Raw genomic sequence first — 16,738 nt, 5'->3', positions numbered from 1 at the left:
CAATTATACGTCACGATTGTATAGAAACACGCATGATTTATTACACAATCTTAGTGCTGGTGAAAGTTGCTTCAATTTAAAATTAATAACAATAGAGCATGTGGATGTGAAAACAAAAACTGCAACACCATACTCTTCTGGCAATCACAGATTTGTTGTCAAAATGATCATGTATTTGGGATCGCAATATTGTCATGTGTTCACGGTTATAAACATGGGTATGTGATACTAAACACGTTTAACAATAGGTTTGAGAATCATGACAATGGGTACATCGTAATAATATCGTAACAAAATCTTTGAGAATAGAATCCATTATAATTTATTACCGTGCATGTAACATTTATTTCATTCTGTGCATTGTAGTGGCATTTAGAGAGCATTTTTAGACGTAAAATGATGAATTGATCTATTTCGGTCATTAAAATGCGAACTTTAAACTGTTTTGTGACTCAAACAGCACACACTTTTAAAAAATGAGTATGACCTTTTGAAATGTGTAGGGTGCCCTGCATGGTGTATGATATGATACAAAATGCAACACTATGAACAATGGGCAAACTAAAAGAAACAAGTCATATATTTGCTGATCAAACCATAAAAATTTCAATCTGAATATTGTTTTTTGCTATCGGCTCATCAAGCTTCACTTTCTGCGTGTTTACACTGAGCACTCTGTATTTTTACCCGGTATTACCTGGTAACCCACAATCCGATTCAGGCAACAACCAGCACGTTTCTACTGATGCTTAAAATAAAGTATGTGGTGTGTACCGGAAGTACCGAAACTGTTTTCCTGACCTCCAAGCTGCTTTTAAGGTCACGATGTGATACATAAAATGTACATAAAAGAAGTTCAATACCCAGCAACCGTTTACCGGTGTGTTTTCACTGGCAGAAATACCGGGTGTCACACCACATGATCTACCTCAAGAGGTGGATCACGGTTGCCGGGTGTCCACACCGCATCACTCTGAACCGATCTGTTTCCACTGAGCACATTAACCGGTAACACTCTAAACTAAACCGCATTACCCGCCAACCGTTCCCCAGTAGAAACACGCAGTTTGTTACACCGCAACCTGATATACAACCTACTCATATTGAGGACGAAACAAACGACACAGCAAACTTAAAAGTATCCTTCTTTTTGTTGTATCATTGACAGAACTGAACTACACTGAATCATCAACAGAGCCTGAATTCTCGTCATGAAGATTGTTGGATACCTAGCTGGTATTTTTTGCATGGTGTTAGTCACACAACCTGTAAATAGTTTAACAAACGATGAAGCATCCTGGTTTGAATCTGAAGAACTTATACTATCTACATCTGATCCGGACTTCTACGGTTCTGTAGGGGTATCCTTCCCTAACAATGCTGGCACACGTACCCTTCGGAGCAATGGCATTCCAGATCATACTCTAGGCGCCATCCCAAGCGATATTAAACCGTACCAAGTTTCAAGACAAACTTTCTCGGTGACATTTCCGCAAAACCCTACTATGAATGATGAGCCTTCCTGTCTGCCAGCGAACTCAGTAATAGGCTTTGCTACTAATGGTGTCGCGATATTCAGTCCTTTTGACGAAAACAGTAACGATCTCAATGATGTCGATTATGGCGTCAACTGCCAGGGTCGTACAGCAAACGGGGGCATCTATTATTATGCCCGAGTCCCTGATGAATGCAGTACTTTCACGCCAGAATATCGTGGTCATGATCCAAGCAGAATATACGGAGTAGCAATAGATGGTTTTCCTATCTACGGACCAGGAAAAGAGCCGACAAAAATAACCAACGCTGACTTGGACGCATGTCATGGTAAAATGGTTGATGGACAGTATCGGTACTATATGACCGATGAATGGCCGTATGTCTTGGGATGTTTTAGAGGAACGCCAGCACAAGTAACAGGCGCACCTGATCCATCAGACGTGTGCAAGTTTGCATGTAATAAAGATGCTCGGTCTAGTGATATCACATGTGCAGATGATTTCCTTGCAACGACAGAATCTATGGCGACAGAATCTCCATCTACCACTGCGGGAACACGCAATGTTAATAGTTCTTTAGCACTTTTACTAAGTGCCATCATCCTGCTATATGCAATTCTGTTAAGTTGATACAACATGCATTAATTTTTTAATAGATTCGATGTAAAAAATACATAAATAATATGCTATAACAAGTCATAATTACGGTCAGTGTGCGTTGCGACAACACACCCATTGTAGTGAAGTGAAATCACAAAAGGTGGAGCATCCAGCCAATTAGAACACTATATATCAATATTTACCTAGCTGGGGGTTTACACCCCAAGCTAGGTATTCTAATGCTATCCGATTCTGCTTTCTTCTTCTGGCAACAAACTTCAAAATGCTTCTCCTCCTACATGTTACACCCTACAATTACGTAACTTGCACATATGTATCGGCTATATCCAGTGACCATAGGGTGCAAACAAAATTGGGGTCAAAGGTCATTAAGGGGGCATTACCGGTATATAACCAAATACCTTCAAAATACTTCTTCTGCCACATATTACATAGCACAATGACGTCACTTACACATGTGCATCGGCTTTACCCAGTGCCCATACCTTGCACACAGAATTGGGGTCAAAGGTCATTAAGGGGGCATTACCGGTATATAACCAAATACCTTCAAAATGCTTCTTCTGCCACATATTACATAGCACAATGACGTCACTTACACATGTGCATCGGCTTTACCCAGTGCCCATACCTTGCACACAGAATTGGGGTCAAAGGTCATTAAGGGGGCATTACCGGTATATAACCAAATACCTTCAAAATGCTTCTTCTGCCACATATTACATAGCACAATGACGTCACTTACACATGTGCATCAGCTTTACCCAGTGCCCATACTTTGCACACAGAATTGGGGTCAAAGAACATTAAGGGGGTAAAATCTTACAATTGCCTTATCTCTACATCTGTAAGGGGTGTGGGGCTCAAACTCAGTGACAACAAATCCCATGACCAGGGGAACATTTTACAGGGTCAGGTCAAAGGTGCAGAGGTCAAATTTTAGAAATGCATTTTCTGGACATATGTAAGGGATACAGGGCTCAAACTCTGTGACAACAGACTTAATGACCAGGGGAATATTTTGGAACACTTTGCAGGGGTCATGTCAAAGGTTAACTGGGTCAAATCATATAATTTCATTTTCTGGATATCTGTATGGGGTATGGGGCTCAAACTCAGTGACAACAAAAGTACTGACCAGGGGAACACTTTGGAACGCTGTGCAGGGAGGGGTCAAATCGTAGAATTTAATTGTCTACACATCTGTAAGGAGTATGGGACTCAAACTCTGTGACAACAAACCTCGTGACCAGGGGAACATTTTTGGAACATTTTGCAGGGTCAGATACCTCCAAAACACCAACATGCCCCAGCTAGGTTTGTGGTCTATGACCACCATTTGCCACTAGTTATACATTTGCCATCATTTGTAGGTAACATTCCGATGTACAATCATGCTAAGTTTGAAGAAGCTACCTTTTACAGAACCAAAGTTATTCGAGAAGAGGTAAAATTTATTGAATGACCCTCGTTACACAGATAAATCATTTGCATTGTTGGATGTTAAATTCATTTTACTCATTGCATTCTTAGCCACATTGCTAAAAACACATAACACATTTCGTTTGTAACTTGTGCAACAGGACAACAACCATGACAAGTCATCCCCACATTGTCATGATTGTGGCGCTTTTCATTGTACTCTGTCAACTCCATTGCATGCGTTACCCAGCAAACACAGAACGTTTTACAGAAAAAGTTTAAATGTCGGGTTATATAAAGGGTATAAAAACCTTTTAATAACATTCTTAAAAACATTTTTGAAAACGTGATGCAAAACATTGTAACAGAATGTTATTTAACCGTTGACACAATATTTTGGAAAAAAGTTTGCCAAAAATATTTTACAATAACGTTTTAAAAACATATTCACGATCTTAAAAAAAAACCCGACATTTAAATGTTATTAAAATGTTCTGAATCAACGATTAAGAACATTTTTGTGTTTGCTGGGTAGTGGTCTTAGAACTCAGTTTTAGTTTAGATTACTGGACTGCTGCCCTAGGAGATTCGTAAACTAGTTTTGACAGATGTGACCGTACACCACGAATCAGCCGTAAAGTCATCCCCGGTCAATTTGTGTTTTATTTCGTGTTTAGAAAATATATATCATATCATTTGATTTCAAGCGATATCCAGGAACTCTGTTCTTTCAACAAAATGGTAACTTTTTCTGTTCTACATGTGTCTCTTTTTCCACATTGCTGGTAATAAATATCAAACAGTCATAATTGGTGGTCATTTCAAATCATCCCCAAGTCAACGAGATTCAAGAATGTCCTCTCATTGTAAATTATTGGTTATACATACCTAGACAAAATACAATGCTTTGTAACTCACCACTTGAACAGGATTTAGCCAAAGCAAACAAAGACTCGAGTTATTTAAGGATTCTATAAAAGACTATTATCCTCTTCAGCAATAGGATTATTGATTGGTGTAAACGTGTTTGACTCGCGCTATCAAATGAGAAATATGTCGTACCAAATTGAGGTATCTATGAATACGACCTTCACGCATATTTTACACTGTAACTCAGAACACAATTTGCCGACTTTACGGCTCATTTGTAGTGTACGGCCACATATACTTAACTAAACGGACTGTTCATAGAATATACAGTGTGTATCAAAATGATTTTTACCCATCGTTATGGATATGGTCAGGACTGCCTCATCAAAATGCAATTTAATATCCACCTTATTTGTAGATTAATGTTACTATAAGTCATACAACTATAAACTCTAGTCATTGCAAGAGGATCCAATGTTGAATAATGTAGAAGAAGCAGGAATTTCATTAGACAACAAAGCTGGTGGGTACCAATCATTTCGATACTATCATGCTATGTGTGATTTGCAAGGTGCTATACCGGTAACTTGTCTTCTATCTCCGCTTTGTCCTTCAGTGTTGTTTACAGTAGCGTAGCCAGGATTTTTAAATGTGTGAGGGGCAAAGCCAAATTTCCGTCCCCAGAAAATCAGGGGCGTAGGCTGGCGGAGCCGGTGGCCGTCCCCATTTTATCCCTGAAAACTTTCGGCTGGGAGGGGGGCAATCCCGCCAGCTCTCACTACCACTCCCCCCGGCTACACCTCTGGTTGTTTAGATGAATTCTTATCATAGATTTTTGTGTTGGAAAATACGTCCAAATTGTCCAAATAAATATCCGGTTTTGTGTTACAATGTATTTTAGTATGTTTGCGCGATTCATTATTAGGCACAAAAAAAACATGTTTGTTTCCTGTAGCAGGTCCAAAAAGTCAAATGCGAAATGCGGTGTTTTTTTATCCATGTCTTTAATGGAAATTAAAATACCCTTATCGCTGCAAATTAGAATGGGAAATCATATTTCTTCATATTCAAGAATATTTATGACCCACTTTCAACCTGCAGTAGTTTTTTACTATGCTCGTTTGTTGTGTAATGTGTAAATGTTTACTCCCGTAGTGTTTTATATTATTTTTGTGCGATTTTTCTGGGGTTTTTTTTTCTTTTTTTCTTTGTAAGTGAAAAAAAATTTAAATTCGCACAAAAGCCGTCAAAAACGAAATTCGCGCGCTACAGGAAACAAACTTGGTTTTTTTTGGCCTTATTATGCCATACATTGTTGAAATACATTCGAAATTTGAAAGATAATCTTGTACAAGGAATTGGTTTAGAAGTTTATGTTATTATTCTTGATGAAAAATAATAATACAAAATAATTCGAGGGCGTATCGAAGCCGATCCTAAAGTTGCACCGTTATTATGTATTCTTCCTTCTCCCATTGTGGCCTGTACACCATCCGCGATAATAAAACCGCGTAAAAAGGGTAGTTTTTCGTGGGCAGGCTCGATACCCGCGTATCGTGTTTAGGGTGTCAAAAACATGAAAAATTGGAAATAAAGGGTAGTAAAATTGCAATTGCTAATACGCGGAAATCAAATTTAGGGTATGAAATAAAATCCCTGTTTAGGGTGTGAAAACAGGCGCGTGTTAACTGTTTAGGGTATCGTTTTAGCCAAGGGTTATATCCTTGTTTAGGGTGCTTTTCAAAAGTTGCTTAATATCGCGGATGGTGTACAGGCCACAATTGGAGTGACCCCCCCCCCCCCTCCGGGCCTTCACTCTTATAATTAATATTTCAAAATAAGTTATTCTAATGAAAATAAAATTGCTTTTATTTTGTATAGCACTACACAATACATTCAGTGATATTTTAATAAAAAAACGACAAGCAAAATGTCTTCAAGTCGAGGCAGGTAACATGTCCACCTTGTGTAATACTTGTATGAATTTGTAATTTATTTTAGCCAATGGTTTCGAATGTATAGCCTACTTTGTAACGTTTAACGTAACGATGCATATCATTGGTCATAAACGAAATAACTACCACGCGCGCCCGGCCTTTAACCACCACAATACACACAGCCCAGAAATATGCACAGCACTATTTGTTTTGAGGGGGGTTAAAATATTATCCTGTTTTGCCAAATCAAAGATAGCTTAATCCCAATCCTTAAATCAAATAAATAATATTTGGTCTATTATTTCTTCTTAACTTTTCATAACCAATTATTTTCAAAACATGCGTTTTAGGGTGTTTCTCGTATGCTGTGACAATCAAGCCAAAAGATTTGCACAAAACTAGTTAAGCATTTTAATTTAGAAAATACATTTTCTAAACTTTTCATAACCAATTATTTTCAAAAATAACATAAAATATTAACATTAACTCTTTTGAGTGCTTAGACTTGTGCGCACGTTTTTTGGCCCATTTCCCTCAAATTACAAAACTAAATTTATTGCCAGTATGAATTTGTACAAAGGTACAATGTAATGCCTTAAACCACTTTCACTCGGAGAGCTAGGACCACTTTCTGTGCACCCCCACAGGACCAAACCAAACCAACTTTTTTAAGGTTCCTGAGATGACCCCAAAACATAATCAGGATGTTCCCAAAAATATAAACTGGCCCCAAGGGGGGTAAAAGGTCATCGAACTTTGCATAGGGTCAAATTTTCAAAAAATCTAGGATGTACCGTTCTTGAGTTATAACCAAAAAGGTCAAAGGTCACGTTTTTGCCTATATGGGGGTCGAAAACATTAACGTGCTCCGATTTTGCCAAAAGAGGTGTCAACATGTTCGTTTTGATGAAACAAATCTAATAAGGATAGGATTGCACCATCTTGGATGTTTCGTTACCTAGGTAACACAGCAAAATAGGTCAAGGTCAATAGGCCTCAATGGTAGAGCCTACTTGACCTATTTTGCTCAGGAACCTAAAAAAGTTGGTTTGGTTTGGTCCTGTGGGGGTGCACAGAAAGTGGTCCTAGCTCCCCGAGTAATTGTGATCAAGTGTCATTATTATGCACCCGAAACTTGATTCTCAAGTGGTAAGGGTGGTGTGGATGGGGATTAGGCGTATGTGTGCCGGCAAACGCAAACGTTTTGATGAAACTTTAACATTCCAACCGTGGACCGTCTCCGTTTAGCTGACATGTGAAATTCACTGTAATCAGCATTAAATGCATTCGAGAGTGCGTACTCTATTGCTAATATAAAAACAAAACAAGAAGTGGAGTGGCCATTCGACCGCAAAGACATTCGTTTTGACCTTTAACCCTAAAGGTACATGGGCAAATTTGTGGGCAGTCCATATTATATGCATAGGCGAATATCAATGTACAGTATCCACAGCCTCATCCCCCACTGTTTTCAAAAACGTTGAGAGTTTTATACCACTGGAAACCTAACCTGAACCAACTACCCCTTAATGACACTTGACCCCAAATCTGTGAACACCCTATAGACACTGGCTAATGTCAATGCAAGTGCATGGTGTCACCCTCCTATGTTGTTTGTTGCAGGAGCAGCATTTTAAAAGTATGTTACCTCGGACCAGAAGTAGCCCTTTGACCCCCAAATATGTAATTATATACACCCTCTTCTCCATCTGACTCATTAGCATAGTTGTTATAGGGTATCAGTCCGGTGATAATTAAGTTCGCACGTAGTTCAACTTTATTTCTCCGTCTCAAAAAAAAACACCTTGTTTTAGATGCATCCAGTATATAGTACATAACATTTATATGAGTTTTACATTAATACACAATTGCTGTTCTAAGATGTTATATTCCCTATTTACATGGCACAATATATGCAGCAAACTTGTTATCTTCATACTTCATTATCATTAAACTTTATTTAAAGCACAATATAAGGTATTTTCATATTAACAAAACCGCACATAACTATAATGATACTGGAAAAAGCCCGGACTTAAGGGGTGGGGTATGAACGTTTGGACAGTATTTATTGTGGGACATTAGAGCACATCAGACATATCGAATTGTATTCTGAATACGAAGAATGTCCTTCTGATATCAAATAATTTTGTTTTTTTTTAATTCGCAATTTAATACACATTTTATGGCAAATGATTAACAATTGATATTTTTGATATTTCACAGTACTCGAAGTAAACTTTATAAATCTGATGATTTATACCTAAAGTGTATGTAGGTGGGATGAAAAGCCGACGATCAATTGAAAATTTTGACCTTTCGTATTGAAGATATGGATTTTTTTCCCCAAAACACCCAAAAAAATTAGGTCTTTTGGAGGAAAAACAATCCATATCTTCAATATGAAAGGTCAAAATTTCAATTGATCGTCGGCTTTTCCTCCCAGCTACATACACTTTAAGAATATGTCATTAGATTTATAAAATTTACTTCGAGGACTGTTATATCAAAATGTGAAAAATATCAATTTTAATAATTTGTCATAAAATTTTATTATATCGTAAATGTCAAAAATGAAAAATATTTGATATCAGAAAGACATTCTTTCTTTGTATTCAGAATGCAATTCGATATGTCTGATGTGCTCTCATGTCCCACAAAAAATACTGTCGAAACGCGCAAAACGCTCATTCCAGATCCCTTAATGACTTCAAATAACAAAAGTAAATGTTTAAAAAACTGACTGGATGGAATAGAATGATATTGTAGGACTAGGTATTACACCTCACTGATCGTTTCTTGTTTCTGTATTATATTGGCAGATCTGAACGACGCACCAACAGTGACCAATGTTACAATACAGACTCCATCATGATAGCCGCCATAACCTACGTCACATTTTGTGTTCTTTCAAGCTCTCAACTCACTGCAGGTTTGACGAGTTCAGAGCAGGGATGGTTTGAATCTGAGGAGCTTCCAGTCATTCCTGATAATCCTGACCTTGTCGGTGACATACTAGTTGGTACAAATGGGGATGGATCACATACGCTTATAAGCAATGGCATCCCAGATCATGCGGTTGGCACTAGAAACCAGTATCCAATATTGGAACAATCATTTAGAGCGAAACTTCCTGGTGACCCACAAAATTTTCCCGGGATTCTTCCCCAACCTTTGTGCTTGCCGGCTGCGAGTCTCATCGGATTTGCCACAAATGGTGTTGCTATTTACAGCCCATTTGATTCAAGTGGCAACGATATTAGCATTCATGATGGTGCTTGCCAAGGACGGACAATGTATGGAGGTATATACTACTACGCACAGCTACCAGATGAATGCAGTACATTTACTCCTGGTTTTCGTCAACATGATCCAAGTAGAATATACGGGGTTGCCATCGACGGATTTCCAATATACGGACCAGGAGAAGGAATAGATAAAATAACAAACGCTGAACTAGACGAATGCCATGGTAAATATGTTGACGGTCAATATCGATATTATATGACCGATGAATGGCCGTACGTATTGGGTTGTTTTCGTGGGACACCAAAGACAGTCACAGGTGCGCAACCTTCTTCAGGAATCTGTCGGTATCTATGTAGTGACGGCACATTATCAGCAACTTACCCATGCAATGGTGTAAACCCACCTACAATTCCAAATATGCCCACCACTCGACCACCTCCACTGAGTTCTGGTTGGACTATCTACGAAGTCAGTTTGTTTGACTCGGAAGGAACTTATCCTATACCTGGTTCAAATCTTTATGGCGAAGTCAGCATTGGTAGAAATAACGACGGCACGTACACGTTACGGAGTAATGGCATTCCTGACCATGGTGTAGGAAACATCCCTAGCGCCGAAAATCCGAACCCAATAGCACAGCAAAGTTTTACCCTACGGTTTCCACAAAATCCTTCAATCAATGCTCAACCGACATGTCTTCCAGCGCAGTCTATCATTGGTTTTACTACGAATGGTGTTGCCATATTTAGCTCTTTTGACAATAGTCTGAACAATTTAAACCTGGATTTTGGAACGAATTGCCAGGGCCGCACAAGTAGTAGAGGGATATATTACTATGCGCAAACACCCGATCAGTGTAGTACGTATATTCCAGGATATCGAGGACATGTCTCATCAGAAATCTACGGGGTAGCGCTTGACGGATTCCCAATCTACGGACCGGGTTCAGGTTACACCAACGCACAATTAGATGCATGTCATGGAAAAGAGGTAAACGGTCGATATGGGTACTACATGAATGATGAGTGGCCATATATTTTAGGTTGCTTTAGAGGTACAAAGCAGTATGTCCAGGGAGCTCCTTCACCATCACAGATATGCAAGTTTGCTTGTAACAGGTACTCCTTCTCAGATACCTTCACATGTATTAACGACTTTCCTGTTACCCCACCTATCGGACCTCAACAGCCAATAGCGACCACAATGCCGACACAACCTCCACTGAGTTCTGGGTTGAACAGTTACGAAGCCAGTAGATTTCAATCGAAAGATTATTATCCTATTTCTGGTTCATCTTTGAATGGAGATGTCAGCGTTACCACAAACAACGACGGCAGCAATACATACATGTTAGTGAGTAATGGTATTCCAGATCATTCAGTAGGAAACATTCCTAACGCTGACAACCCTACCATGATAAGACAACAAAGTTTTTCTCTTCGATTTCCACAAAACCCAATCATGAACCCCTATGCTTCGTGTCTTCCAGCACAATCGATCATTGGCTTTGCTAGGAATGGTGTTGCCATCTTCAGTCCTTTTGACAATTTTCTGAATAATCTTAATCTGGAATTTGGAACAGATTGCCAAGGCCGGACAAGTTCAGGAGGGATATATTACTATGCACAGACACCTGATCAATGTGATACGTTTAGAGGGCAAGATACGTACGGTATCTACGGGGTAGCACTTGATGGTTTTCCTATCTACGGTCCCGGTTGGAATTACCCCAATACACAGTTGGATGCTTGCCATGGAAGGTATGATTCCAATGGGCGATATGGATACTACATGAATGATGAATGGCCTTACATTTTAGGCTGCTTTCGAGGAACCCCGCAATATGTACAAGGAGCTCCTACACGATCGTCGGTTTGTAGATTTGCTTGTAACAAAAATTCCGTCTCAAATACCGTCACTTGTAGAGACGATTTTGACGTTATCCCACCACTTGTAAGACCTCAGCAGCCAGTAACCACCACCATACAGCCACCTTTGCCAACGAATTCTGGTTTGAATAGCTACGAAGCCAGTTTGTTTGAGTCCGAGGGAATTTTTCCCATACCCGGTTCAAATATATTTGGCGAAGTCAGCATTGGTAGAAATAACGACGGCACGTACACGTTACGGAGTAATGGCATTCCTGACCATGGTGTAGGAAACATCCCTAACGCCGAAAATCCGAACCCAATAGCACAGCAAAGTTTTTCCCTACGATTTCCACAAAATCCTTCCATCAATGCTCAACCGACATGTCTTCCAGCGCAGTCCATCATCGGTTTTACTACGAATGGTGTTGCCATTTTTAGCCCATTTGACAATAGCCTAAACAATTTAAACCTGGATTTTGGAACAAATTGCCAGGGCCGCACAAGTAGTGTAGGTATATATTACTACGCGCAAACACCTGATCAATGTAGTACGTATACTCCAGGATATCGAGGCCATAACTCGAGAGAAATCTATGGGGTAGCGCTTGACGGATTCCCGATCTACGGACCGGGTTCGGGTTACACCAACGCACAATTAGATGCATGTCATGGAAAAGAGGTAAACGGTCGATATGGGTACTACATGAATGATGAGTGGCCATATATTTTAGGCTGCTTTAGAGGTACAAAGCAGTATGTCCAGGAAGCTCCTTCACCATCACAGATATGCAAGTTTGCTTGTAACAGGTACTCCTTCTCAGATACCTTCACATGTATTAACGACTTTCCTGTTCCCCCACCTATCGGCTCTCAACAGCCAATAACGACCACAATGCCCATACCACCTCCATTGAGTTCTGGTTTGAACAGTTACGAAGCCAGTAGATTTCAATCGGAAACATATTATCCTATTTCTGGTTCATCTTTGAATGGAGATGTCAGTGTTATCACAAACAACGACGGCAGCAATACATACATGTTAGTGAGTAATGGCATTCCAGATCACTCGGTAGGAAACATTCCTAACGCTGACAACCCTACCATGATAAGACAACAAAGTTTTTCTTTTCGATTTCCACAAAACCCAATCATGAACCCCTATACTTCATGTCTTCCAGCACAATCGATCATTGGCTTTGCTAGGAATGGTGTTGCCATCTTCAGTCCTTTTGACAATTTTCTGAATAATCTTAATCTGGAATTTGGAACAAATTGCCAAGGCCGCACAAGTTCAGGAGGGGTATATTACTATGCACAGACACCTGATCAATGTGATACGTTTAGAGGGCAAGACACGTACGGTATCTACGGGGTAGCACTTGATGGTTTTCCTATCTACGGTCCCGGTTGGAATTACCCCAATACACAGTTGGATGCTTGCCACGGCAGGTTTGATTTCAATGGGCGATATGGGTACTACATGAATAATGAGTGGCCTTACATTTTAGGTTGCTTTCGAGGAACCCCGCAAGACGTACAAGGGGCTCCTTCACGATCGTCGGTTTGTAGATTTGCTTGTAACAAAAATTCCGACACAAATGCCGTCACTTGTAGAGATGATTTTGACGTTGTCCCACCACCTCAGCCGCCAATAACCACGACCATGCGGTCAGAAACCAAACCTCCAAGCACTTCTGATGGTTTGTCAGAAACAGATATAAAGTTATTCAAGTCAGACACGACCAAAGTCATACCAGGTCTTGCTCCTGGAAGCGTCACCATCTACGCTGGTTTCGGCGGCGACTCATATCTCCTTATAAGCAACGGTATTCCAGATCACAATGTTGATACTTCTCAGATAAACGACATATCAGAACAAGCATATCAGATGTCATTTCCCAGGTATCCGGTCATAAATACTGAACCAAAGTGTGTTCCTGCAAACTCAATCATTGGATTTGCCATCAATGGTGTTCCAATTTTCAGTCATTTCGATGACAATCTCGCGGATCAAACAAAGGACTTTGGTGATAAATGTCAAGGGCTTGTTGATCCAGAAGGTCGATACTACTATTCGCAATTGCCTGATAAATGTGGAACATTTGATCCTGATTTTGGAGGACGTGGGCGCGATCCAAACTCCATATATGGCGTGGCTTTGGACGGATTTCCTATTTACGGACCAGGAGAAGGCGAGACTAAAATATCAAATGCTGATCTAGACGCTTGCCATGGTAAATTTGTGAATGGTCAATACAGATATTATATGACAGAGGACTTTCCATACGTGATAGGGTGCTTCCGTGGTGATCCGCAGATACCTGTTTCTGAAGTCTGTGAGTTTGTCTGTGACGGCCAGATCATTATCGACGCTACTGGTGATGTAATTCCGTGCAAGAAAAGTACACGGCCTAACGAAGAACCCACCGAACCAAGAGGAGTTACAGATTCAGAAATATCGGAGTTCAGCTCTAGACAAATTTTTGAACCAATAACAGAAGAAATTGGAATTGTGGAGATACTTCAAGATGATGATTCGATCATCTTTGTAAGCAATGGAATTCCCGATCACGCAACAGGACAATGGGCGGGGCTGTCAGTACAAGAGTATGTCGTGACATTCCTCCGATCCCGGAATATCGCGTGAAACCCGAATGCCTACCATCACCAGGAATCATCGGATTTGCTACAAATGGAATTGCTATATTCAGCCCGTATGACGCCAATGGTAAAGATGTTAACAAAATCGCAGCTGATGAGTTTGATCTCTGCAAAGGATTAGTCAGTGACTCCGGTATATATTATTATACCCAAATACCAAATGAAGAATGCTTTAAAATGACCCAAATGACATCTTTGGAATAGCATTAGATGGCTACCCTATTTACGGACCCGGTGATCCGCCCATCAAAAACGAGGATTTGGATGTTTGCCACGGTCGTGTCGTCAATGGACAATACAGATACTACATGACAAAAGACTTTCCATATATAATAGGATGTTTCCGTGGTAAACCGCAAGAAATTGAGAGACAATCTGCAAATAATCGCAGGCCGACTGTACCTCCATTTCAAGACAGTTGCAGATATGCATGTAATAAAAATGGTACCACGCCAGAGTCAGAAAGAGCATTTTGCAAAGCTTCTGGCCATTTTGTGTCACTCTGGCTTTTGGTATTATCGGCACTTGCAATGTTGGTTAATTGGATAATTTGACATTAAAAGGGTCATTATCTTGCTGCATAATCGATTATACGTCAGAGAAACAATCGTGTATATATTGTATAATGTCAATTAAGTTGAAGGTACGTTTATTTTCCACACATAACAAGTTTTGAACACTAAATACGTCCGTCCATCATGTCCATACGTGCTAGTGTTGCAAAAAATCAAAACAAATATTGATATTGTTGAATGTTTCGAATCAATTTGTGAGATTGGCGAAATTCGGGGATACATTATAAGGAAATCTTATGCAATGGATATGTAATGTACACGATGTACGTTTTGACAGTTTGTACTGCATTGATAATATAAACTTTCTGTGGGATAGAGTGGCGTAGCCAGGGGGTAGGGGCAAGGGGAGCAGTTTCCTACCTGTGTGAGAAGCCTTGCCCGTCCTCACCTTGGACAAGCTGGCGGCCTGATATTTAAGATTTTGTAGTCCCGTTTTGTACTTTTTAACACAATTTTGTCTCCCTCCCCCCCCCCTCTGAAAACATCCTGGCTACGCTACTGGAGATATGAAACCCAGAACCCAGAATAGGGTCTCTTATAGTCTATTACATGTTTAAAATAACTATATACCATTATAGTTTACCCAGTTGAACTGTTTATGTATATAATATGAATATGTATTTCACACCACTGGTCTTTCATTTTATACTATATATTACAATTTTCCAGTGTTTCTTCTGAACCGAAAAAGCACCAATTAATTACATTCAAAATTTAGTATGACAAAGAACAATCTTCACTTAGTACTAACAAAAACTTAATAAGTAAAAGTGTCGTTACACAAAGGAAATGCAATGGGCTATTCCAGTTGAAATCCGTACACCCTCTATAGAAGAGATTTCAAATGGGGTTACCTGAATGAGTGACTACCCGAGTGAAAGATTAAGGTCATGTCTTCCATAGGGTGTGTAGAACTATACTTTGTATATTGGTATAATCTGAGACAGAATTAAAAAAGACTGGTTTTGCGTATGACGTCACTATCAATCAAACTCCCTTCGACCCTTGATTGGTTAAAGTAGCGCGTTAAAGGAAGGTCAATTCATCTTTTTCCTTCAATCGGAAAAACAGAATAGCAGAAAATTGCGAAAAATTACGGTACTTTAACAAGGCAAAAGCAACTTTCCTAAAATTATTGTTGACATGGTGTCTTCAGGAAAGAAAGTTTCCTATTATTAAGACCTAACTTTTGCATGTTTAAAAGTGTAAAATTAACCATAGGGCATGCTATGACAGTGTTTCTGAGTTTGATTGCGAGCGGATGACGTCAGACGCAAATGAGTCCTTTTAATAATCTGTATTCGATTATAGGTTATGGGATCACCATGATCACTGAATGGGTCTTTAACACATTTTTGTTGTTGCGATAATAATACATACGAGTGATATACTCTTACGGTAAAAATGTAAGTATACTGACGGTGCCATTTTTACATAACTTTGTATTTAGCACAGGATTTGTTAAAACTTTACTGATGTTAATTGTATAAGTTACATTGAATTTTTGCAACAAAATGAATAATATAAGAGTAGGCCTAGTAACAATGATGGCTATCATCACTAGACTTGTTTTGCAACCATCTGAATGAGACAAGGAGATTTCTATAATTTCACATTTCGTTCCTGGATGTTCGTAATTTTGTAATTTATTTGTTTAAATTTTGCATCATTTTGTTTTTAAGTTTACATTGCACAATACAATGCCAAATGACTCATTGCCGCACGAACTAAATATGTGAAACAACGAATAAGTTTTTTAAGTTAAGGTAACTTTTCAGTATGTCATAGTAGTCACAGTAGTAATTCCCAGAACAGGTTGAAATCGTGAAATGACTATATTTAGCGAATTTGAGAAATCGTCGATGTTTTAAACTAGAACAACAAAAATACAGTATGCCCACTACACTACTGAAACTATGGCCAAACGCATGCAGCTATTTAACAATATACCGGTACTCCTCGTGCAGCGGAAGTCGAAACATACGCACTATTACGCAGTGGTGGCACCAGATTTATATTCGGGGGAGGGGTAGGCA

General features: G+C 39.4%; 2 protein-coding genes across 2 annotated transcripts in view; both read left to right on the top strand.

The window, feature by feature from the left end:
- LOC140171883 (uncharacterized) overlaps positions 1-14,536 on the top strand; it is a 32,032-nt gene extending 17,496 nt beyond the window's left edge. Inside the window, exon 2 of the mRNA XM_072195225.1 lies at positions 9,169-14,536. Within this exon, the coding sequence (XP_072051326.1) occupies positions 9,218-14,113 (4,896 nt within the window). The 5' untranslated portion in view covers positions 9,169-9,217 and the 3' untranslated portion in view covers positions 14,114-14,536. The remainder of the gene's footprint in view (positions 1-9,168) is intronic.
- Positions 1,212-2,126, top strand: LOC140171067 (uncharacterized). Its single transcript, XM_072194242.1, has one exon. It carries the CDS (start codon positions 1,212-1,214, stop codon positions 2,124-2,126), a length of 915 nt encoding a protein of 304 aa, XP_072050343.1.
- Positions 14,537-16,738: the final 2,202 nt, after the last annotated feature.

Source organism: Amphiura filiformis, chromosome 15 (assembly GCF_039555335.1).
Source record: "Amphiura filiformis chromosome 15, Afil_fr2py, whole genome shotgun sequence".
In the NCBI taxonomy this organism is placed as follows: Eukaryota; Metazoa; Echinodermata; class Ophiuroidea; order Amphilepidida; family Amphiuridae; genus Amphiura; species Amphiura filiformis.
The sequence above is the reverse complement of the archived record's forward strand: the minus strand, read 5'-3'. Positions and strand labels throughout refer to the sequence as shown.

Coding starts and splice junctions, on each gene's coding strand:
- LOC140171067 (XM_072194242.1), top strand. CDS start 1,212: ATGAAGATTGTTGGATACCTAGCTGGTATTTTTTGCATGGTGTTAGTC.